This window comes from Galleria mellonella, unplaced genomic scaffold, assembly GCF_026898425.1.
Source record: "Galleria mellonella isolate WM207_F2 unplaced genomic scaffold, CSIRO_AGI_GalMel_v1 utg133, whole genome shotgun sequence".
NCBI lineage: Eukaryota > Metazoa > Arthropoda > Insecta > Lepidoptera > Pyralidae > Galleria > Galleria mellonella.
The window spans coordinates 3,687,678-3,712,757 of record NW_026441990.1 but is presented as its reverse complement, the minus strand read 5'-3'; the positions used below and the strand labels follow the sequence as shown (position 1 = coordinate 3,712,757).

The 25,080-nt window shown below is 33.5% G+C and overlaps 1 protein-coding gene across 2 annotated transcripts in view; it reads left to right on the top strand.

The window, feature by feature from the left end:
• Positions 1-25,080, top strand: part of LOC113511136 (uncharacterized) — a 166,898-nt gene that overhangs the window by 121,634 nt on the left and 20,184 nt on the right. For both annotated transcript variants that reach the window (XM_026894736.3, XM_052903194.1), the window contains 2 exons: positions 15,599-15,736; positions 17,957-18,093. In XM_026894736.3, coding sequence (XP_026750537.1) covers positions 15,599-15,736; positions 17,957-18,093 — 275 coding nt within the window. The remainder of the gene's footprint in view (positions 1-15,598; positions 15,737-17,956; positions 18,094-25,080) is intronic.

The window sequence follows — 25,080 nt, the reverse complement described above, 5'->3', positions numbered from 1 at the left end:
AAAATAAAAACATTGTTATATAAAAAAAGGGCTGGATGAATTTGTAATTAAGAATTATTTCGATTGGTCGCCTATCTAAAAAAAATTGGATTTCCCCTGACAACAAAAGTGTCCGAGACACACACTCGGACACTTCAACCCTTGCCGGACGGCCCCGGATGCCCTTAAAACTAGGACAAATCCGGGGAATTCCGGACGGCTGGCAGCCTTATATATAAATAATAGATGGCGCTTAAAGTTGCTATTTGATTGAAACGCGGACGCGTTCCAAGGATATACCTAGTCAACTCAGGACAGCTCTATACGCTGTATGAAAGATAGCGCTTAGTAGCAGTTTGTTGAGACGTGGACGCGTGCCAAAGATATATCTATCAAACTTAGAGCAGTTTTGTGCATTATAAATTCACATATATAAAGTCACAACTTGGTCGGGACACGGACGCGTGCCAAAGACATACCTACTCAACTCAGTGCAACTCATAGTGCGTGCAGTGTGATAGGTCACGCATAAAGCAGACAAAAAAAAAAACAAAAATTATAATAAAAAATTGTGTCCTAATTAAAGATTGTGCGATTATTTCTCTCCATTTAAAGGTAGGAAACAATAAAGAGTCTCTATTATCTATTCTAGAAAAAAAAAAAACAAATACAATCTATCTCTTATCTATACTATCCCACAAAAAAAAATCCATTTCAATTGTGTCAAAACCAGTTATTTCAATCTAAATATGAAATTACCGAACCGATTTTGAAAAAAATTCTACGTCACCAATCTGTAAGTATATATATATATATATATATATATATATATATATATATATATATATATATATATATATATATATATATATATATATATAGTATACTTTCAAATATATTTTTTTCTGTAGGTTTAGAATTGACGGAGTTATAAGGTAATCTATATCTATCTATACTTATAATAAATCTGTAGAGAGATCAATTTTGTACATGAAATATATTTCCAAAATAACTATCAGCGGGTGATTAGTGATCGATACTGATGCCAAAAATGCAATCGCTATAGAAACAAAAACTACTCGAAGGATTTTAACGAAACTTGGTACAATTATTCTTCATAGTCCTGGACAGGTTATAGTATACTTTTCATCACGCTACGATCAATAGGAGCAGAGCAATGAAGGGAAATGTTAAAAATGTCCACCCGTGCAACGCCAGAACGGGCCGCTAGTAAGTAAATAATTGTATACGTGCGAAATTGGTTCAAGTTGCTAGTAAAATTTTGAACCTATTTCCTTGTATTCAACTGATTTGTTATATATAAAAATATTCACTCAATGGTATTCGAATTTAAAGCCGTATTATGCAGTTACCACAAAATTTATAAGGCATAAAGATTTTATTGTGTAAAGAAGATGCCGAAATTCTTTAAGACATGACTTATTATTAATAAACCACCCACGTACGAGCAGTTAAATTTTATGGTGTTAAAACTTCTTGTGACGTCATTGTATGTCTATTAAATTGGTGGAATGGGCACTGTTAGTGATGGGGACTAGCGGCCCCATTGGTAGTAGTGTATAATAGTCAAGTCGACTTCCATGCGGTTCTCTTCAGAGACCATCACGGTTGAGTTCGAATAATTAGAAATATATATATATATATATATATATATATATATATATATATATATATATATATATATATATATATATTCTGTTAAAAATACATAGCTAGTAATAATTTATTACTTATCGTTTTATTATTGCATCATATATGTTATGTTTCATATACAAACTCTATAGACACTTTCTCCTTTCGGATTCTCAAAGTTGACTAGAAGAAATCCCTTAAAAGGGATAAGTCCGCCTGTGTACATTTTTGTTATAACCTAATATCTATATATAAGTGAATGTACAAAAGCATATAAATAAATAAATAAATAAACTGGTTTATCAAATAAATATATTATTCAAGTTTTTATGACATAAATAATAGATAGATAAATAGATAGACATTAACACGCCATACATTAATGGCAAACACAGCACAGATAAAAAAAACTATTAGTTAATTACACAGTTAGTGCCACTTAACTTAGCAACAAAAACACGAGTCTTTATCTAGTGTTAAAAATGATTCCATATTCCATTTAAAATAAGTACCTAATTATTTGTGTCTTAAAAAAAAAAACAAAAAAAAAATATTAAACTACAGTTGTGGATGAAGAAATAAACATATATTTTACGTGGACATAAAATTGAATTTGTAGTGTCTGTATTTTTGTTTTTAGTCCATTTATATTCCTTTTATGTACAAATTTACAATAATAGGCTCATAAAAAAATATATACGATATCAGTAGAAACGGTATGCAATAGTAATCGTGAAATTTGTTTCTTGTAACTGGAAATTCTTCGTACTTGGTCGAATTTGGTAAATTTACACACCATATACGAGTACGTAGTTTTTTTAATGGATGGTGATGGAATGGTAACCCCGCCTGCGCTATCGGTATACACTGGCGAGGTACCAGTGAGGGATGATTGGTAAGGGTGAAAAGGCAGGCCCGTTAGTCCACCATGACGAATTCAACGATAAATTAGTCAAGATGGTTTCCAGAGGGGACCGCGTGGAGGTCGACCTGATAGGATATATTCCTTTTCTTCTTTTTGTATACGTATACTAAAATTGAGAAATTTCTCCTTTTCTATTTACATACAAAAACTACTAAACCAAATTGGATGTGATTTTTACAGCATAAAATATCTTTCTTAACATCTAAAAGTAATCCACTTCATTGGTTTAAAATCCACGCACACGAAGTCAGTAAGATAGGTAAGCAAAAGGTAGTAAGATATAAATATTTATACTAGACAAATAAGAGCTGGCTATCGTATTGAAAAGGATCTATAGAAATGCCGGTTGTCTCGCGCCAGCCTAGATTTCGGTGTTTGTGATAAGCTGCGCGCGCGCCACCTCGCAGTCGATCTTTTGTACGAAAGCCGGTCATTCACCCGTCGCCTGCGCATACCGAACCGGACCTATGCGGATATTTGGCATGCTAAATAAATTTTATATAGTACACTGAATGCAAATTATTGTTTTATTAATAAATTAAATTATTACAAGTAATAAAGTCAATCTGTGCTCGGAATATGGCATGCGATTCGATCGTAATTCAAATTAATTGAAGCAGCTGTGTTTGCATGGCTGTGTTTCGGTTTGAAGGGCCTTCTCTTAATAATGGTATCTTAATGCTCACTGCCATATCTTAATATCATATCGGCCGTTAACCGTTGTTATATATATTTATTCATTTATATACCGTAGAACGGGGCTATTTGGTTTATTTTTTTGCAAAATCATGTATTTAATAAAAGAGCAATGCATTAATTTACTCGACAGGGGGTTTTTTGATCTGTTTCTATAATACCTTTTTAATGATTACCACTACAATAAGTCTGTCATAGTTTTGATATATATATATATATATATATATATATATATATATATATATATATATATATATATATATATATATGATATATATATATATATATATATATATATATATATATATATATATATATAATTCTTAAGGGGAGGCTGTTTTCATTTTTACGTGATAGCTAATAGATATAATTAATTCTGTAATAGGTATAGGTATAAATAAAAATACTTAATATATTTTTAATCAAATTATTTTATAATCTTCATTATGAAAAGAAACATAAAAGTAACTACTAGGTACATACCTAGTTAAAGCTACATAAATGCTATAAAATGTAACAAAAGATTATAAATTTTGCTTAACATAAAAACAAATTCTGGAAAAATAAAGTGGCTTAAAGTATCTCAAAAATACACCATATCGCTTTCTTCAGCGAGAAGAAACTCGTTTTTCTTCATAGGATTATTATTCATAATAATTTTTTTCACAATCCATATGTCATCAACTTCATCGCGATAAATTTTCTTGCTAATCCGAAACGCAAGCTGTGGCTTTTTAATAGTTTTGTAAAAATTAACACTGTAATTATATTTTTGTCCATCAAATTTAATATTTTCGATAAATCCAATGTAATATTTAATGTTTTTATCATCACAGTCGAGTACCAAAACTCGTAAGTCAGTTGTATCCAAAGGAAATCCCCAATGGCTCAGTAATTGTATATATTCTACAAAAGTCTTCTCTTCCTCTATTGAAAATAGAGTTGGGTGCCCCGCTTTTTCTTGCGTGCAATTTTTGTTTCTAGATTTCCTACTCAAAGTGCTCATTGGAATATTGTAATTTTTGGAAGCCTCTTTTAATTTCATTAAACCATTTTGAATGGCTTTTATTGCGTTTTCTAAACTTTCGTTAGAATAACTTAGATATGGTGGATGTGTTTTACCGCAACGTGAGTTGGTATATTTCCTTTGATATGTTCGCACCATGATTTTTTCTTGATTTTCCCTCTGTGGAAAGAATAAAATTATTTTATATAATATAAATTATTTTAAATAATAAATTATATTAAAAAATATTTTATATACTATTTTATAATTTTTTTAATATATTTTTAATAGGTAATTTGATTTTATTTTTTCATTTTATTATTATATTTTATTTTTTAATATTTTTTTTATTATTTATTTTTTATATAAAGTCGTGAAAATAACGGCGCAACTTTAAATTATTCAATGTTGGCACTGACTTATATGCTAGCCTGCTCACACCTAAAGACATTATATAAATTCGCCTGGGAATATTAGTCCCATTTTTTAGATTAGGTATTTTGCCGAATTTAATTTGATGACTGGGAACTGACTTACCCTTAAATATCTTTTTTTGCACTTTTGGGGCTATTTGAAACCATCACTCAAACCCGTACTAATGCATAAAGAATCGTTAGATGGGGCTATTTGAAATAATATTCCAAATAACCCCAAAATCAATCTCAAAAAGCCCCAATCACAAAAAGTAGAAACAGTAGCTAGCTCGACAGAGATATAAAATAGCAACATACACCCCTGAAATCTACGGAAAATACACGTATACATAGTTTAACTTGCATGGTACATACCTTTCTACGTTTCATGCGTCAGACGAAAGTTAAATACTTACGAAAAAGAGCGAAAATTCTTTTTTTTTTTTAAACACTTGCTGCCTCGTGTAATGCTTAACTATAACCTCAAAAATTTAAAAAAAATTGACAATAGTCGTTGTGTTACCAGGTGACAACAAATATTCTACTCATTGCTAAATTAAAAAATATACGTAGATAATCAAATCTTTTATTTAAGAAATTCCATTTAACCCCACGACTTGCAAATAGCCCCTTTCTACGGTATGTAATTTTAGTACGTATGTATATCAATAATTACTAGTACCGCATTCGAGTATTCGGACATTTCCCTATGGCTGACTGGGAGAGAATGCTTTTAGCATTAAGTTCGCCATGTACACATATATGTACTAATGAATATATAAATAAACTGTTCTCTGCTGAACATTGGCCTCCCCCTATTAGGGTTGGGGAGAAGAGAATGTTAGTTGCTAGCAATGAACCTAACTAGGTCGACCTACACGTGGTCCCCCCTGGAAACCATCGTGTTGAAATTCAGGTTTATTCATCACAATGGGCTAATTGACCTGTCTTTTCATCATCACCTATTATTCCTCACTGGTGCCCTGCCGGCGTATACCGTTAGTGCGGGCGAGATTACCATTTCATTGCCATTCATTAAAGATCCCTTTATTACGAAGGTTTTGCTAATAGTTGCCACGCTTGGCAGGCGGGTTGGTAACCGCAGTTAGGCTTTGATGAAGTTTTAAGAAAAACGCTGCTGCCCATCCCTTGACCATTTATTTTCCCTTAGTCGCCTCTTATGACACCCATGGGATAAGAAAGGGTGGTCCATTCTATGCCGGGACCACACAGCAAAGAGGGTTAACCTTTAAATATTCAAGCTAGGTTATTCTACTACACGTCTTTATTAATCGTGTCTCGGAACTATATGCCTCGACCAGTTTATTTATTTTTTATATTGCGTCATTTTGGTGACATTGACCCTATAAAAATTTTGTTTTTGTTTTTTTTTTCTTAAACGATTTTCATTGTTGTGTATAAGGCCAGTTATACACTGATAGAGGAATGCATATAAATTATATTGAATATGACAGTAAAATTATAAGGTACGGAGACATTACATCTCAGTCTTGCATGAGGGGTACCATGGCGTTAGATTGTATTCTATAATGATTATGGTGCTCATATCTATAGGTCATTATTTCGCTCCGGAGGGAAAAGGATTGTCAGTAACGGGAATAACGGGATCTAACAGCTTCATTGCTAGAAATGTACTCTATCAGGACGACCTCCACACGGTTCCTCATAGAAACCATCATTGTTACTTCTTGTGGTCATAGTTACGTCACGATGGGCTAACTGATTTTCTTTCATCCTCACCTATTATCCCTCACTGGTGCCCCACTGGCGTATACCGATAGCGCAGGCGGGGTTACCATTTTATTTTCACCCACGATAAAGTCATTTATTGTATCTAATACTTTATTTAATTTGCCGTAAATTAATCAAACGCACGCAATTCTCGTTGATAACTTAAAAGGGTCATGACACTGAATCCTTTTCTATCCTATTCTGATATGTACCTTTCGTTGTACGTGTGAGCAGGTAGGAAAATCGATTGCGTATTTTATAGCTTCAAAATACATTGACACTAACGCAGGCGTGTTATTTAAATTATTGCCATAATTCATAGTGACGTAGTTTTAAGCATTTGTGCGATCGATGAATGATTGTGGTAATAGATTAAATTTACTAATTCTTAGTCTTAATTTTTTTATACCACGAAGGTGACAAACAAGCATACAGCCCGTCTGCAAAAAAAATATCAGCTGCATGACGTATTTTTACTAAATTATATGTTTTATATTTTTTTTATACAACTTAGAACGGCAAACAAGCTGACGGCCCACCTGATGGAAAGTGGTAACCGTCGCCTATAGACATGAGCAGTACCATGGACATAACAGAGTATACTGTTTCGCTCATGATACCCCCCATGCGTTGCCATTCCTGAAGACTCAGGTGTTATTCCTCTGTACCCTCTGTAAATTCACGCCATATTCCACCCTTCAAACCGAAACACAGCCATGCAAACACAACTGCTTCACGGTTGAAACACGAATGAGACAGAGATACCCAAGCAATCGACTTTTGTACAAAGTCTCCCTCTGGTAATGTTTTAGAATGCACTGATTTCAGAAGTGATGGCCATATTATATATATATATATATATATATATATATATATATATATATATATATATATATATATATATATATATATATATATATATATATATATATATATATAAAAAAGTACTTCATTTCGGTTGGTTTTTTTTTTTTGATAAATAGATAATTTATTTGCATTATACAGCACACAAATAACAATACAAACATACACAGTAAAAAGAGATAAAAGAATGCATATACATATTTTTAATTTTACCACACAATTTAATCATTTGTAAATCGATTTGCAAAATTATTTTTTTATCTGAAAGTATACACACTTAGATATCGGTGCCATAGAAATTTTATCAAAATCAATTGAGTGATTTAGTTTAAACCAACCGACTACAAAAAAGGAGGTTCTCGATGCAGTTGTAGGTTTATGTTTTTATCTTTTGTTAGTTATCTCATATCAGTTGTAAACCGATTTGCAAAATTCTTCTTTCATCTGAAAGGATATACTTACAGATCGGTGCCATAGAAATTTCATCAAAATCAATGGATTAGTTTTTAAGTAAAATAACTGATTTTGTCATAACAGAAGTCCGCTTTTTGAATGGAACACGATCTTATAAGCATTTGTATGTTAAATTATTGTAGTAATAAATTAAACTGACTAATGTCGTAGTTTAAAAAATTCGAGAAAATGTGAAAGTTTGTATGGATGTTCGCTACTCAGTCACGTAATAGGTTATACGGTATAGGTTATATATATTTATATATAGTTTTATATATTCTATAAGCCGATCAGTATAAACAGTAGAAGCATATCCTGGTCACGTGGATAAAGCTAGTTTTAAAACAAAAGTCAAATTAAATATATTATGAGGTATATGCGGACATAGCTTATTTAATTCTCATTGCATCGAGAGTCTTCTCAATTCGTTATAAAAAAAATTTACAACTTTGAGAATGTTTATGAATGTTACACGATTACGCCACTAATTCTAAAACTTATTTCTAATTTTTTTTTTTTTTTTAAAGTAACATAATGGTTCCGTATTAATTTTGCGGTGATTGAAGCTGTGCTTTCTCTTTATGGAGCAAAGAACAATTCTTGTTTCAATACAAAATATACTTAGTAATAATATAAACGCGATTTCACGTTTCAAATTTTACATCTCGCTGTACATTGCTACATTTTATTATAGGAGATATTTACGAAAAAATGTTACGAGAGGTCTTAATATAGGCAACAAAAAGTTAAAGGAGTAATTTTTACAACTTATGTCTGCTTATCTGTGTATTTGTTACGGCATCACGTAAAAATCACTGCGCTAAATTGGATGCTGATCTAATTAAAAAACTGGTGTATGTTTAATCTTGACAAACTATCTAGAATGGGTATATTTCATTGATTTTCCTACTTGTGAAATCCACCGCTGCGAAGTAAAAGAGAGAAAGCAAGCTTATTATATTTATTAAAATAAAACTATTGAGATTGCTATGATGAAAAGCCGCTTTTGTACAGAACATTTTGTTTTTGTTATACCTTACTTATTTATATTCATGTCTATATATTAATACGTAAAGCAAGAACTTTACAAAGAAAGAAAAAAAGATACAGATCTCTTTTTTTTACGAAAATTGCGCGGGCAGAGGTGCATTAAATTTGGCACACTTATAGTTTATATACAGAACGAGTGCAGAAAGTTAATTTTTTTTTAAAATAATGCAAAAAAAAAATACATTAAATCAATTTAAAAAAAAATCACACTTTCATATATTCGACACACACACGTATATATACTCTTTTGTTTATGGTTACAGTCTGTGGTCAAATTGGGAATAGATTAGTATTGTTTATCTTTAATATTATTTGTCTATAGTCTTACTGAATGTCAGACATAACCATAATAAATTCATTTATTACAAAATATGTTATGGTCGAATTTCGACCATGGGACGTCCACTAGTATTTACAAAATGATCTAATTCTCAACCGATTGAAAAAGGAGGAGTTTTTTTTTTTATATTTCTTACCTGACGAACCTGATGAAGTTATGACTCCGTCAGTTCTATTCCGATTTGTTTTTTTTTTTATTTCAGATTGGTCCTATAGAAGTTTTATCAAAATCGACTCATTATTTTTTAAATCTAAACTGACTGGTTTTACCACCATTTTTTTTGATGTGTGAAAATGTTATGGTAACTCCGCCTGCGCTAACGGGATACGCTTGCGGAGCACCAGTGAAGGGTGATAGATGAGACTGAAAACAGGCCAGTTAGCCCATCATGATGAATTTATCAGGAATTAACCATGACAGTTTCCAGGGGGAACCGCGAGGAGGTCGACCTGGTCGGGTATATTGCTAGCAATGGGATTCTCAGTCTCCATTACTAACAATCCCTTTCCCCCCCCCCCCCGGTTTTGCCACAATTGATGTTGATTTATTGTGAGACACCAACTTTAATCATTTATAATATGTATGTCAATGTCCCGCAATGTGGTCCCGGCATAGAATAAGTCACCCTTTCTTTCCCGTGAGTGTCGTAAGAAGCGACTAAGGAAACTTATTCGCCTCTTACGACAACTTTACTATATTACATAACGGTGGAGGGATGGGCAGCAGCGTCCCTCTTAAAACATCTCTAAAAGCCTAACTGCAGTTGCCAATCCGCCTGCCAAGCGTGGCAACTACTGGCAAATCTCCCCTTATGGGAAAGGCTTATGTTCAGCGGTGGACAGTTAATGGCTCAAATAGTAAAAATATCAATATGTATGTCAGCAATGTATTACATTCTCTTGCGACTTTCCCTTTTAAAATTAAATAATACCTAAATAATATATACCTACCCACTTCTGACATTATTACAGTTTTACGTTCATATAAATTGCTTTGTCATTTTACTCAATTGCTGGATGAAAGTTCATATGTGTATTCACTAGGTTTTCTTTAACAAATTAGCTTTATACATCATTAACACCGTTCGTAATGCACAAAATGAGCAATCTTGCTACTACAAGTGGCGTTCACTGTTGCGCAACTGTTTTGAACATTCAATATTTATTGTTCTATAATAATTGTAACAGTCTTTTATATAAATAACTAGCGATACGCCCCGGCTTTGCACGGGTAGTGTGTGTGTGTGTGTGTGTGTGTGTGTGTGTGTGTGTGTGTGTGTGTGAAACAATTTTTATAATAAATTAAATAGTTATTCGGCTAGAAAGATAAATAGGTATTCTATATTGATTTTCATAGGCAAATTACATAATTTTAGGCAGGCAAAATTAAAAAGTTTTTAATCATGAAAATAGTTGCATGTGAAAGAAGCACGTAGTTTTAGTGTTTGCCGTGTGGTCCCGGCATAGAATGGGCCACCTTTTCCTTACCCGTAAGGGGCAGCTAAGGAAACTTAATGGTCGAAAGATAGGCAGCTAGTAATAACGTACTTTTAGTAGTTTGTTTTAACTAAATAAAAGCTATTTTACACACAAAATATGAATATTAATCACCAACTAAACACTTTATTCTAAACTTAAACTAATTGCCATGTTACTAATGATTATAACCCTTTCCCTACCAACCGTTGCTCATTATGGCCCCGGATCATTTTTTATCCAATCATCCCTAAGGCACTTGGACGTCTGCTGAGGGCGTGGTATGCCGTCGACCTTGGGGAAGGTCGCCGGTGTACCGGGCGACGCTTGCTTTTTTTAACCCATAAAAATTACCCATAAAACGTTGAGCGATCTCTTTGTACAGAGTAGACCTGATACAGAGATGTCTATTACATGTATTTTATTTTGCGTGATAAGTTAATAACAATTAATATAATTTATGTATTTATATTGTTACTGGCAACTTGAGCAGACAACTTTTTTTTATAGTTTTGCATTTTGATATATGTACACTTATTTATCTTCGTATAGAATATCCTATTACTGGGTATTTGATTACATTTGTTTTTTTTTTTTTATACAACTTAGAATGGCAAACAAGCTGACGGCCCACCTGATGGAAAGTGGTAACCGTCGCCTATAGACATGAGCAGTACCATGGACATAACAGAGTATACTGTTTCGCCCATGATACCCCCATACGTTGCTATTCCTGAGGACTCAGGTGTTATTTCTCTGTACCCAGTAAATTCACGCCATATCCCACCCTTCAAATCGAAACACAACCATGCAAACACAGCTGCTTCACGGTTAAAACACGAATGAGACAGAGGTGCCCATGCAATCGACTTTTGTACAAAGTCTCTGGTACGGTTGTTTAGTTCAGCTACCATTAGTATGTGCCGTTCGTTACCTAAACTGTGATATTAATACTCCCTCTGAAGCACGAAGCAAATAATGATCATTATTAAATGATCGAGACATGAATATCACCGGAAACACAGTTAAACGTTGCCCGATTGAGTCTCCATCTTTTATCGCCATTTATTTCATTAAAAGTATTTATCTTCAGGCACTGAAAATGATTGTGAGTCTCTAACTGTAACTACTCTGTGTTAGTAAGAGTGCCTGAACTTTTTGCCGGCGCGGGCGCATCGAGAAGGGTAACAACCGCTTTATGTGTGCGCCTGCACACATGCCCACCGATGGACTGGAGAATACAATAGCTCCATTGATATTTTAGTAGCATATCTAATTTTTTTTTTTTAATGGATGATAATGGAATGGTAACCCCACCCGGACTATCGGTATACACCGGCGGGGCACCAGTGAAGGATGATAGGTGAGGATGAAGTAGGTCAGTTAGCCCATCGTGACGAACTCAACAAGAATTGTTCACGATGGTTTCCAGGAGAAACCACGTGGAGGTCGACCTAATAAGGCATATTGCTAGCAATGAGGCTGTCAAACTCCATTGCTAACAATCCCTTTCCCCCGTATATCTAATTATTGACATTTTTTTTTTTTATTCATTGACATCAGTACAATAGTTTTTGCCCAAGACTTCGTTTAGTTGATCACGTAGACAAAAAAAAAATTATAATATTTGTCCATAATTTCGTAAGCGTGAATTTTTGAAGTAAGTAACTAGCTATTGTATTCAAATGAGAAGTGCATCAGTTTTAAAATTCGTACCTTTAGGAACATAACTGTGAAAATCGCATCCAGTTTGGTGTTATAGTTTTTGTGTGATGTCGAAAAAACATACAGACAAACAGACAAACAAAATAACTAAAAAATATTATTTTGGTATCTATTGGTATTATTAAATCTGTTCATATGTTTTATTATATTATATATTTATTTGTCCTTTATATTAATAAAGATGTTTATATTTTTATATCTCCCATGTACAAACATTGTCTGGTTACAATTTTATTATATCTGTATTTACTTATTTTTACTTAGCAATTATGTATGTGATTAAGTTGGACCCAAAATGCATATGCAAAAGAATTTATATTGAACATAATTGCAAAATTAATGCAACGCAAAGAAAATTTACATAATTATTACATTACTACTCAATCGGGCTATGGCAATACCGATTTTAATTAAACTCGTCAGTTTCGTTAAGTTTCTTAAAAAATGGCGGACTTAATTCTCTTAAATCGACTTAAAAAAGGAGGTTCTCAATTCGGATGTATTTTCTTTTACGTTTGTTATCTTTTGACTCCGTCAGTTGTAAAGTGATCTGGAAAATTATTTTTCTCAAACATGCTTGCTTCTTCGAGATAAATCAAAATTGCCGTACTGGCCAGATACATGCGGGCAGCGGACGGCAAAAGTTGTATGAAAATCCATATCTCTCGTGTTTTGCGGCCAGATAAATTACTATGTAAACTCATATCTGTCCTGTAATTTAAAAATGGAATGACCTTTTACTTCGAAACATGGCTACCAAAGAGGTAACTAATAAAAGGTTTTTATTTAAATTTCGAACTGGTTTGCAAATAGAAAGCTGTTTATTGAGAAAAAAAAAACAAAATTGTGTTTTTGATTTCCACGCATTGTTTGAGAAAAGTACTATACAAGCCTTGGCCACAACTAGGCATTGATGGACTCACGTATGTGTGCCTCGACTACGCCTCGTCCCACATTTGCACGTTCGTCCATCAATGCCTCAGTTGCTGGCCGCTGCAATAATGTACTATTTTATCCGATGTACTTACAGATTGATCCCATAGGAATGTTATAAAAATCGGTTTAGTAGTTTAGTGTTTATGTCAATATAAGTGATTTTTTTTTTTATTTGACACAATTTTCAATTATTTGTGTGCATAGGAGTAATGACTAATATGAACTAATTTTCCAATAGATTTAACTCAAAATTATTCTGGGTTTAGTTTACAATGGCCTATAACAGTAACGGTAATATTAGGATAAAAAATAAGTTTAGAGAAATGGCCCCATTATTGGAATTCTATGGCGTATGTAACAAAATGAACAAACTCACTGAACGATCTGAAGGGCAAACGACGCGACAACGCGCAGTCATAAAAACACGATAGCGCAGGGTTAACTAAGTGACCTTTAATTCTATCGCTCGTGGAAAAGTCGGCTGCATTGTATTTTTTAATGTATTTTTAATGTTTCGTTTCACTTATTATGGTAACGGATATAATTAATTGAAATTCGAATTTGAAGAATTCTAAATTCAAATAATTTACTTTGATAAATATAAATAAAGATCTGTGGGTTAGGTATTTTTATCTTTCAGTAACAATCATAATGAGCTGTGCATAAATTAATGCGTAATTCTTTGTTATGATTATATTATTCTATTAATATTACCAACAGAAAAATAATAATTTTCGAGTTATGAGCCTCTTATACATAACACTGGCAGAAACGGTCGAAAAAAAGGCGACCAATTATTATTGGCAAAAGAAGAAGAAAGAACTATGTATTATAATGTAAAAAATAATAGTCGTTTCCCAGATAATTCGTGTATAGTTAATAAATGTCAACAGATATATAATAAATTGATTAAAATAATGGAAATATAAAAAAAAAATATGGTGAAATTACAAAATTAAACTTAAAATTGTTGTCCGAAGAAATTTCTGTAGAATCGACATGTGCTGCCATCTGTTACCGAGTAGAATACATTTAATACATCGAAGAAAAATAGGGTACACCCTTATAAAAACTAGTTTGTTATATGTAGACAATAGAATGCCATATGGCATTAAGCTCGCCATTTGTACAAAATTTTATTGTGCAATAAAGAATAAATAAATAAATAACAATAATATCAAAGTTCTAGCTTTTGCTGCTTCAAAGCAGGCGAAGGCGTAAACGCTATAAAGTCCTATTTAAATTATCTACACATAACTCGCATTACTGAAGTAATAACTTTAGTAATTAAGTACGCGTTCGGACCTATAATTTATTTGTTATCATTATCTAGGTTGTACTGGCGCTAGAATGGCCGTAAAACCAAGCCCGACCAATAGAGGAACTAAAATATGGGGGTTGTTTTATGCGAGCTATATTTTCTTTCGTTTATTACGCAATGTTAATACGCCTAGTGTTCATTAGATATACTGGTTGTTTGCTTCAGCGGTCAATGGCAGTCTATAAAAAGATATAGTAGGCAATAGTGAGTATCAAAAGACCCATATTCTATTAAAGATTTAAGGCTAGATTGTGTTCATATAGATGGAGTTTTGAGCATAAAAAACGTCCTGAAAAACTAGCCAACTATTAGCTGATGCGCCGTTCTTTTTTTATATTTCCTACTTCTTAGAAGTCAACCATTGTTGTTTATACTCATAAAGATTTGATAATCATAAACTACTGAATCGATTTTAAAAATTCTTCTACCTATAGAAAGCTACATTATCAGCCAGTAACATGTTCTATATAGTATTTATGAAAATTTTATCCATCCGTGCAAAGCCAGTATAGTACATAGTTGTTTTGTATAACAAAACGCTGATTACATTAGTTATATAATTTTTAAAGTACGCGATTTTAAAAGGTAGACTGTTTTCAACCGATTTCAAAAGAAGGAGGTACTCAATTTGGCTGTATTTATTGTTAGTACAGCCAACCTCATAACTCCGTCAGTTGTACATTGAATTGGAAAATTCTTTTCTCATCTGTAAGGATATACTTACAAATTAGTTCCAAAAAAAATTATATATATCGGTTTATTTAAAAAAAAAAAACTTATCTTAGTTATTTTAAAAACAAAATATATGGTTTGAAGTCGGTTGTTTTTTGTGGAACATAGTTTAATAAAAAAAATATAGTTGTATAAATAAAAAAATATTATTTTTTGTTGATTGAAATTGCTGTATTTTTTTAACATACAATTTTTGATCGAATACACGCGTTTGTCTGGTACAAATTTCGCCAAAGTTGTATTTCTTTTTTAATTAAAAGTGTTTAATTTAATTACAGGATGGTTCTCAGCGTGTGGGTGCCGGGGCGGAGCGCTCGCGTCCCCTCGGGGCTCCATAGCGGCCCTGCTCAGGGCGCGTGCCTTCGCCCTCGTGTCCCCGCGCGCCATCTCCGCGTACCGGGCGAGGCCGGCTTCGGGTGAGTTGAAGAACTACTCCTTATTAATTATGAGTTCCTGGTATCACCTAGACTACATGTACTGTGACAGGCAGATGGCATGCAACGACTGTAGTCCGTTATAATAATAAAAAAAAAAAAACAAAAGCATATATTTAAATCTATTGGGCGTTTAGTTTTTTTTTTTTTTTTTTTTAATTGCAATATATTATATCTTTTATATTTGGAGATATTTTTCGTTCTGGTGACTACAGCTGTCGTATCCCACATCCTCGCACATAGTGTGATTACTTGCTCAATGCCACATAGTGGCATCCTATCCCTTCCCATAAACATTAAAGATGTTTTTTTTTATTGGATGAAAATGGAGTGGTAACCCCGCCTGCGCTAATGGGATACGCTGGCGGAGCACCAGTGAAGGGTGATCGATGAGGATGAAAACAGGCCAGTTAGCCCATCATGATAAATTCATCAGGAATTAACCATGATAGTTTCCAGGGGGAATCGCGAGGAGGTCGACCCGGTTGGGTATATTGCTAGCAATGGGATTCTCAGTCTCCATTACTAACAATCCCTTTCCCCCCGGACTGCAGGTACTGGTTCTAACGTACTACTTATTAGCTATCCCTAGTTTTTTAATGGGTAATAATGGCATGGTAACCCCGTCCGCACTATCGGTATACACTGGCGGGGCACCAGTGAGGGATAATAGGTGAGGATGAAAGCAGGTCAGTTAGCCCATCGTGAAGAATTCCACTAGAATTAACCGCGATGGTTTCCAGGAGGAATCACGTGGAGGTCGACCTAATAGGGTGCATTGCTAGAAATGGGTCAGTTACACTCTATTACTAACAATCCCTTTCCCCTCATAGCTATACCTATTAGGAACAAATAAGTAATTAAAATTTGCGTCATTTTTTTGCTATAACTTGTGGAAACCGGTTTTAAAAAACGTTCCTAATTTAATATGACAGTACCAATTCTGTTTACCATAGATAAAGTTTAGGATTGTCCTTGACCGTGATGAAAGAGTATGCCACTATCCTTAATCTATGTTCTTGACTGTCACTTCAGTGCTAAGAACAAGGAATTACATAGAAGGAATGATAAAATAAAAACTGTAAACCATGTGGCTGCCTCCTTTCTTCTTATGCAAATATAATTAGTAAAAAGAGGACGAAAGATACGCCATCAGCTGCTATTTTTCTCAATTCATAGCAGGTTAGTGTATAGAAAATGTTTGACATATCAATTACATATTTGTCAAGGACAAATTTTACATTTCTAGATTATATATTCGACACAGTTTATGTAGAGAGTATGCAAATAGGTTGTATCTGAATTTGGTTGGGTTATACGGCCGTATAACATTTTCTATACACTAGCCTGCTATGAAGTTTTTATTTTATCATTCCTTCCATGTATAATTCCTTGTTCTTAGCTTCAGTAGTCAAATCGTAGATTAACCTAGAAGTCAGAGTCGACGGCGTAGATAAATAAGAATATTTTATCTGCAAGAGAATTTACTGTTCGCTAAACAATGGACACTACCAATCATAATAGTTGGTAATTTACCATGAAATGTAATTCCGAAGCATCCGATCCCAATTCTGTACGGACTGACCTACTAATAATATAACGCGATTTCGACAGCATTATATCGCTGTACATAGTAATTATTTATTTTATTTTATACAACATATATTAATAAAATTGGTATAAAACCAATCTAAAATTATATATTTTTTTATGCAATTTAGAATGGCAAACAAACTGACTGCCCGCCTGATGGAAAATAGTATCCTTCGTTTGTGGACATGAATAGTACCATGGATATAATAGAGTATACTGTGCCGCCTGTACACCTCATGTATTGCCATTCCTGAGCTAATACAGGGTGCAGAGGCATAACATCTGTAATTTCAATGCTACGCCTCACGCTTCAAACCGAAACTCAGCCGTGCAAACACAACTGCTTCACGGTAGAAACACGAATGGGACAGAGGTACCCAAGCAGACGACTTTTGTACAGAGGCTCCTTCTTGCAAGTATATCCTTTAGTATTACAATACAATTAGTACCTATGATAGAATTACTAATAAAGTACAATTGTTATTGTCCAATTACTTAGTTTACATTTCTTTGCAATTTACTCTTTAAATTTTTGTTTCTTCAATAATCGACTCTTATAATTTTTAAGTGGTTCAATTCACAAGCTTATAGCGTATTTCGTGTAAACAGAAAGCGGGCGAGTGGGAGCACAGTACGAGCGGGCGGCGGCGAGGCCCGGCACGCCTCTGCGGCTGGCTGGCGTCTTCGCAGACGGCAGTAAGGCCAAAGCGCCTAAATACGCGCAGCTGATCGATCCGCAGGGGAATGTAAGTGATTTTTTTTTTATATGGATATATTTTTACCTGTGATATTATGTACTGGAAAATATCACATCACGTCTCTAAAGGACTGAAATAAAAAAAATATACCTATGTTTTAAAAAATTTATCTTTCACAGGGATTTTATTCATGCCATATTTTGGCATTTGTAATAATTTTTTTTATGTTTTGTTAAATAATTTAACTGTCGTGAATCGCGTTAATTATTTTGATCAACTCCTTTATATATATATATATATATATATATATATATATATATATATATATATATATATATATATATATATATATTTGCCGTATATAATAAGTTAATTAGGTTCGTAGAAATATTAGATATATAATACAAGATTAATATGAACATTGAAAGGCTATTCCACCATCACGACAAACTTAAATACATCTGCTACCGCTACCAAAACTTTAAAACGATTCTTGACGTAATTCTCAAACATAAGTAACAATAAAAAATAATTTAATCCATCGATAAAATAGTCCAGGAGCAGATAATAAAAAAAAAATTAACATCCAGCATTTGAGATTTTACTCCTTCATGGAAATTTTTTAAAAATATTTTATAAATTAGACATAGCTGCTATTAAGTCTCTTTGTATCTATTCTATTTAAAGGAATTAAACTATTAACAGGTATTAATCAATTTATAATTTCTTGTACTACTTCTACAATAGAGATTTTATAGAAGGTATTAAATTACTATGCCGCAAATGTAACTCAATAGATTTATATAGTTAATGTACGTACAGACAGACAGTTGCATTGATTTTATAGCCAAGTAACGTAATTAATCGTACTGTAGCTTAAATCATAAGAGAGAGCGGTTAATATAACGATTAAATTATATCCAATTTAAAAAAAAAAATCAATAAATATGCGATACTTAAATCAATTCATTATTATTTTACGTAGGCATTGTGTTTATATTAACATAGTATAGGTATCAAATACGGTGTTCTTTTAAATTGAAATATTGTAATATTTTCGGTAAACTAAAGTACAATCGAATTGGGAGCCTTTTCTAAGTAACTTAATAAAAAGGAGTGTCTCAAATCGGTTGTATTTTTTCTATATTTGTTACTTCATAGCTCTGTTATTTATAAATAAATTTAGAAGATTCATTTTTTAATTCGAAAGTATCTATCTATCTATCTATTTAAGAGCTGCCCTCTTGTCGGTGGAGCTCTTGCCACTCACTACGATTTTCTGCGAGTCTCTTCACTTCTTGATACGACACCAACTCCTTCCTTGATCTGCCTGATGTAACTATGTCTCGGTCTCCCTCTCCCCCTCCTTCCTTCTATCTTGCCTTCTATTGTAATGTTCATAAGTTCGTCGTGTCGTATCAAGTGTCCCAAAATTTTTCCCCTTCTGTCCTCAATAGTTCGAAAGTATATACTTTTTAATTGATTTCATAGAAATTTTATTAAAATCGATTCAGAAGTTTAGTTTGTAAATTAAAATAATTAGCTATACCACAACTGAAGTTGGTACTTTTGGTGGAATATATTTGGATTTGGAATATAATAAATATTATTTGGAGTCAATTGAAAATATCGGTAGATATAGTGCAGTTGATAAAGATCAAACTCTTATGACTTGCACCGCGCACCTCACATTCACAACTACATACAAACTAGTAGTTTATTGCAATACTAATATCGATTAATCAAGTCCATCATGCGGGCCGCAGCCTGTGAACAGGGCAAAATGAAAAAGTACACTCGATGCATACTCGGCTCAACTCGATACTCTATTCGATCTTCATTCGATCGTTGATGTTTATCAATTTTAAATTATGGCAGAATGTATTGTGTAATAAAAAAGGAGCAAGTTTTGTTAACTCTTTTTTTTAAATCCAGTCCTTCCCAAAGTTTTTGTCTACTAGATTCTACCTTTCAATAAATAATCAGTCGTATCATATTTTAAAACGATTTTGTCTATTGTAATTATTTTTTTTTCTTCTGTCAAGATTACAAGAGAGTGGTAATGTATATAGAAAGTCACGGGCGGCACTGTATATTCTGTAACATCCATGGTACTGTTCATGTTTAGCGATGGATGCCACTTCCTATCAAGCGGACTACCAATCTATTTAATTTATGACAGTTTTTTTTTATACAACCTAGAATGGCAAACAAGCTGACGGCCCACCTGATGGAAAGTGGTAACCGTCGCCTGCAGACATGAGCAGTACCATGGACATAACAGAGTATACTGTTTCGCCCATGATACCCCCCATGCGTTGCAATTCCTGAGGACTCAGATCTTATTCCTCTGTACCCTGTAAATTCACGCCATAAACCACCCTTCAAACCGAAACACAGTCATACAAACACAACTGCTTCACAGTAGAAACACGAATGGGACAGAGGTACCCAAGCAATCGACTTTTGTACAAAATCTCCCTCTGGTTTTTTTGGACAGTTTATGATAATTATAAATTGAGACACAGTAGTTATAAATATAGATTGGATGAAGAGTTATTATTATATGTATTATATAAAAATAATTATATATCAAACACATGTATAATATTATGTATATAATATGCTAGTATTGGCGACATTAGACCCTAAGTTCATTTGCTAAAATATATCAGTTATATTCGCGATTCTTCCTGGATACCAACTGAGCTGACTGCATCCTTACTGGTGCCGACAGTGACAGGCAGGTTCACTATTACATTTTAATATCTTTTAAAAAAAGCTGTTAAAATCACAAAGAATTATTCTATTGGTGTAATAAATGCAAAAGTTTGTAATGATAAATGGATAGATTGATGTTTGTTACTCTTTCACGCAAAAGCTACTGGACAGATTTAAATGAAATTCGGTACACGAGTAGATTATATCCTAAATTAGCAAATAGGATATTTTATGTATAAATCCATGCAAGCGGACTCGTGGGATACACAGCCTGCATTTTATTTTATTATTAAAAAATTACTTCAAAAACGCATTGGAAAAGTATATTTAACTGCCATATGTTTATGACTCAAATTGTTTTGTACGTAAGTTGAAATTATACCAATCACTGACACCATACTGTTATGAGAGTAGAAAACAATACAAAAACACATAAAAAACCTACTTAACGCTCAGAAGAACATTATGGTCTTTCTCTATTTTTGTTCGACAACCCATAGTAACCCAGCAGGACTTCTACAGAACAAAGTTATTCGAAAAGAAAAACAAACAAAAATAACGTCTATTTTGTATACAATACAGTACAATTTCAATGCAGGTGTTGTAAATGGAATGCGAATTGTAGACAACCTATTTGTGGATAGGTGCACTATCTGAAATAGACTTAATGGGCTAGGTAATAAGGTCTAGAAAAGTGAACGGATAGATTTGCAATATCGGGGCAGTGTCCTCGAGAGGCGTGTTGCTAGGACCTCTGAATAGGGTTGTCACGACTTCAAAGTAGCATCTTTTTTGTTTTTATCGGTTTTTCGACGTTTATTGGTAGGGGAATAGCACTGAGTGATATATGGATTTTATAAAATCAAATCGCATTTTAACATTGTCAGGGGGCAAAGTCTGGACCTGAAAGGATGTTGTTATGCAATTTTTATAAGTAATGATTTTATAGAATTATTAGACAATGATATAATTTTTTTTAATGGATGATACTGGAATGTTAACCCCGCCTGCCCTAGCGGTATACGCTGACGGGGTACCAGTGAGAGATGATCGGTGAGTAAGAAAAGGCAAGTCATTTAGCCCATCGTGACGAATTTAACGATAAATTAGTCACGATGATTTCCAGGGGGAACCGCGTGGAGGTCGACCTATTAGGATATATTGATATCAATGGAGACTAACCTCCACGTTGATAACAATTTTCCCTCTCCCCCCCCCCCCCCCAATGACATAATTATATAGGTATTATATTAGTTGAACGGCTAACGTTGTATTGCCCTCACCCGCCACCTACCGGATCCATTTATTGTTATTGAGATAATAACAATCCTGTCTCTTAATTTAGATCCAACAATATACAATTACAAAATTTTATTAAAATCGGTTGAGCAATTCGAAAGATTAATGTATTAACACATAACACATTAATGTGATAGGGTATTTTTATAATATAAGTATGAAGAATTATTTACCGTATGGTCCCGGCATAGAATAGGTCACCCGTTCCATTCCCATAGATTTCGAGGCAACTAAGGGAAGTTAATGATCGAGGGAGGCAGCAGCGTCCTTCTTAAAACATCACTAAAGCCAAACTGAGTTTGTCATCTGACGCTATTAATTACATACTTCAAAGTCCATTTATTTCACGTTCCTTAAAAATCTAAATAAAAAATAAAATACCGAATGGGTCCAGTTATTCTCAAGTGATGTACTTACCAATGAATAGCATTGCATTTTCATTAATACAGATATATTATAATTAATGACATTAAATTACATTTAATACGCAACCCTAATGAAGACGCACGAGAAAAATGATACAGAGTCTGTCTTTTGTTTATGGTATAATGGGGCCCTTAATTACGTAAGGACTTGACTAGCTGCTCAACTTTTATAAGGACCAATTCTTGAATTGCTCCTGAATGTTCTACCGTTCGATATTCAAATATGTTTTTTTTTTTTTAATATTCCCTTAGGCAAAAGTGTATAGTGTAGCATTCGATAAGGAATAAAATGGCTACAAAACCACACGTCAAAGTAATAGCAGCACATAAACGTTTTACGAGCAATCGTATAGGGTAGGTAATCACTTTAAGCTTTTGTTGTACTCTGGTATGTATATACATACATATAACATATAAGAGAGTATTCGTACATTTAGTAGATAGAAAGTACCAGGCGAACATTTGAATTGCGTAGACTCGAAAATAAACCAGAGGGAGACTTTGTACAAAAGTCGTTTGCTTGGCTACCTCTGTCCTATTCGTGTTTCAACCGTAAAGCGTTGTGTTTGCATGGCTGTGTTTCGCTTTAAAGGGTGGGCTATGGCGTGAATTTACAAGGTACAGATGAATAACACCTGAGTCCTCGCGAATGGCAACGCATGGGGGTATCATGGGCAAAGCAGTATACTCTGTTATGTCCATGGCACTGCTCATGTCTATAAACGACAGTTACCACTTTCCATCAGGTGAGCCGTCAGCTTGTTTGCCATTCTAAGTTGTATAAAAAAGACTGGAAAATTCTAGAAATTTCATTTTACTTATAAAATATTTCTTTCAATTAAATTTGTGTAAAATTATTATAAATAATTTAATATAAACACATTTCGATTGAATAACTTAAAAATCTGAGTCACTATCGTAGTGACTTCTTTGCGTTTTTAGTTATCGGGTTGTTTAGTAAAAGGAAAAGAAATCTTTTTATATTGTTATATTATATAACATTAAATATACTTTAGTAAAAATAATAAATAAAAATGTGCATAATCGTTTATTATGCATTTTATAATTAATATATGTGTTATATATTATTAGTTTACCAAACGTAGGAACTATTGGCAAAACCCCCCTTTATTGTGAAGGCTTATATTCAGCAGTGGAGTTAATGGCTTATATAACATTAACGATAGTAATTGGGGGGAAGGGATTGTTAGTAATGCGGGCTACCAGTCCCATTGCTAGCAATATACCCTGTCAGGTTGACCTCTACGCGGTTGCCCCTGGTAACCATAGTGATGAACACCAGGTTTATACATCACGATGGGCTAGCTGACCTCCTTTTTTTTACACCGGTATACCGTTAGCGCAAGCGGGGTTACCACTCCATTATCATCAATTAAAGTAATCGATAAAAATAATTTTGTATAGAACCACAACATGGGACAATATTTGTGTTCAGAATGACGTCACTCTGTCTTTGTTTATGGTAGGTACAATAAGACCCTTAATGACACATAGATAAGGGCTTGCTTTGTGTACTTTCGAATTTATCCACAGTATGATAAGGGATTGTCAAAACCTGTTCAAAATAGAAGACTCGAGTAAGAGTTCATCCTAACGAACTATCTCAGGGACTACTTCAAACAAGCCTCTGAAATACCTATATATAAATAATGGTGGACGTGCCCACTTTGCGTAAATTAGATACTGGGTTCATTCCTCGTCGGGTCAATTTAGTAAACGAACTTTTGTAATTTGATTCTCTAAATTCTGAGCTGTACCACCACATGTTCGTTGCCTGGTTTCTCATAATACAGTGTATACTAATTCGAGGTGCAGAAAATTGGAACAGAGCTGGAGCTGGAATTACTCTTCCTGCTAAAAGTCACATACATTTAGATTGATTTATGGTACAAAATGGTACAATATGCGACGAACTGCATACTCGCACTAAACAGTATAATTATCTATTTATAGTGGAGAGTGAATTAATCAAAATAGGTTCAGAATAAGTGAAGATAATGCAACAAGACTTTAAAAAATAATAAATATATAAGAAATCCCATCTACCTCTATCTACCTCTATATAATCTATTATTCTATCTACTTTATTGAATAATTGCCACTATCCCAGTAGTGGGACTTAATGAACAGGATGATGATGATCAACTTTCAAATTTAATTTCGATATCAATCTAATCTCTTGCCTTTGACAATTTACATTCATGAGACAACAATTAGGTTAGAATTAAGATCGGTTTGCAATAGTTTGTATTGGCAAATTACATCAATATGCATTTATTAGAACGCGAATCGTCTCAAATTCAAAATGAATCTATCGAAATTTATTTTAAGAAGTAACCCCAATGATATTGAGTTTTTCTTTTTTGATGGGTTAAAATGGAATGGTAACCCCGCCTGCGCTAACGGAATACGCTGACGGAGCACCAGTGAAGGGTGATAGATGAGAATGAAAACAGGCCACTTAGCCCATCATGATGAATTCATCAGGAATTAACCATGATAGTTTTCAGGGGGAACCGCGAGGAGGTCGACCTGGTTGGGTATATTGCTAGCAATGGGATTCTCAGTC